General features: G+C 53.3%; 1 protein-coding gene across 1 annotated transcript in view; it reads right to left on the minus strand.

Annotated features, from left to right (window-relative positions):
* The window catches only part of LOC104526154 (ephrin type-A receptor 10-like), a gene marked incomplete at both ends in the record, with an annotated part of 9,601 nt that overhangs the window by 7,576 nt on the left and 325 nt on the right, over positions 1-1,700 (minus strand). Inside the window, one exon of the mRNA XM_010169531.2 lies at positions 12-498. Within this exon, the coding sequence (XP_010167833.2) occupies positions 12-498 (487 nt within the window). The remainder of the gene's footprint in view (positions 1-11; positions 499-1,700) is intronic.

Here is a 1,700-nt window from a genome sequence, read left to right on the forward strand (position 1 = left end):
GCCCCCCGTGCCCGGAAACACAGCCAGTTTCTGCACGGTGGCAAGGCACTTCTTGTAATAGACCCGCACGGAGACCAGCGCCACGCAGGCACCCACGTCCTGGAAGCCCAGGTGGAAGCCTCTCTTGCTCAGGTGCCCGATCTCCCTCAGCTCGGTGTTCAGCTTCATCTTACGCTCACCCAGGTCCCCCTGCGTGAAGCTCTCATCAGCAGCAATGGTGTCGATCTTGGTGTGCTTGCTCTCGTTGACGCTACGGCCCAGGTCAGAGTCAGACTCGACGTAATACAGGTTGAAAGTCTCCTTGCAGGTACCCGTCACACCAGGGATGCTGTTGCAGTCCCTCAGGGTGAACTTCAGCTCGATGAAGATCCTCTGGCCGTCACGCCTGGCAATCCAGCCAGTCTGCAGCCAGTTGTTCTGGTTTGGCTCCATGACATTGCAGACCTGGTACGTGCGTATCGGCTTGTAATTCTCATCCACACCACTGATTTCTTCCCACTGGGGAAAGAACACAAAGGGCTGTAACAGCTCAAGAGCTGCCGTGAGCAAGAACCAGCTGCCCCAGCAGAAACACGCCGACCAGTATAAATATCACCACCACACGTCTCCACCTACAGACCATCATATCACAGGCACTAAAAGTGCTGAGCCCACCAAAACCACAAGCTGGTAACACAGTGGTGCTGCCAGACCATGCAACACCTGAGCTCACCTGACACAATCAGAAAGAGGGCACTGGCATCAGACCTTCTAAAAAGACCTAAACCTCTAAAAACTTCTAAAGTCTAAAATGAAACTGGACACACCATCTGTGGAGAAGCCAGAGCCTTTATCTCCCACACGCTCCTTGGATTTTCTGTCCCTGGGAAGGTGCATCTGCACAGCACGACCACAGAGCGTAACAGCAGATGGGGTTGGGCTACCCAGAGCAGTCAAAGATGGCCAAGGAGGTGGGACACCAGTCACACCATCACACAAGGACAAGTATCTTTGGGAACAGTGAGCAGCAGCTTCTGTCAGAAGTTTTAGCCAGAACAGGGCAAATCCTCTGACTACAAGTGAAACGGTATTTCCCCAAAGTTACCAGCAGAGCTCCTGATTAGTGAATTGATGATTCAACCCTTGCAGCCTTAAGGATGACCTGGCAACATCCCAAAGCAATTCTTTCTGGGGGTAAATTTATGCAAGATTGCCAAATGTACCTAAAACAGAGTTTCTTCTGCAGACTAACAGTTGTGCAACGCAGATGACTCCAGGATCTACCGCTATTTCCATTCTGGAAAACAAACCCAAAGCAGCAAGGAACACAACTCCGACTTTTCTGACACACTCTCCTGAAAGCAGCTGTAGACAGAGCCTGGCAGCAAAGCAAGGACCTGATCAAACAACCCCTACCCGATGCAGAGCTCTGACAATCCCACCCCAGTCACAGCCCTCTCCCAAGAGCTGATCTGGTCCCCAGGAGCTCGCGCTGGTCTGCGAACTGCAATGCAAACCCTTAACGGGCTGGTGGTTATGGTGGTTATTTGCTTCCTACGGGACTGTACACGCTCACATAACCAGCACTTCACGTCTGGCTCTGCCCCCCAGGTGCCCAGCACTGACCACCACGATCACTTGTGCCGAGCTGCCCACCCACCCCTGGCTCGAGGAGACTCCGTGGCTGCCAGCCCCCTCCACTGGCTCCACACCTGGATTTA

Source organism: Antrostomus carolinensis, unplaced genomic scaffold, assembly GCF_000700745.2.
Source record: "Antrostomus carolinensis isolate BGI_N321 unplaced genomic scaffold, ASM70074v2 scaffold27186, whole genome shotgun sequence".
Lineage (NCBI taxonomy): Eukaryota > Metazoa > Chordata > Aves > Caprimulgiformes > Caprimulgidae > Antrostomus > Antrostomus carolinensis.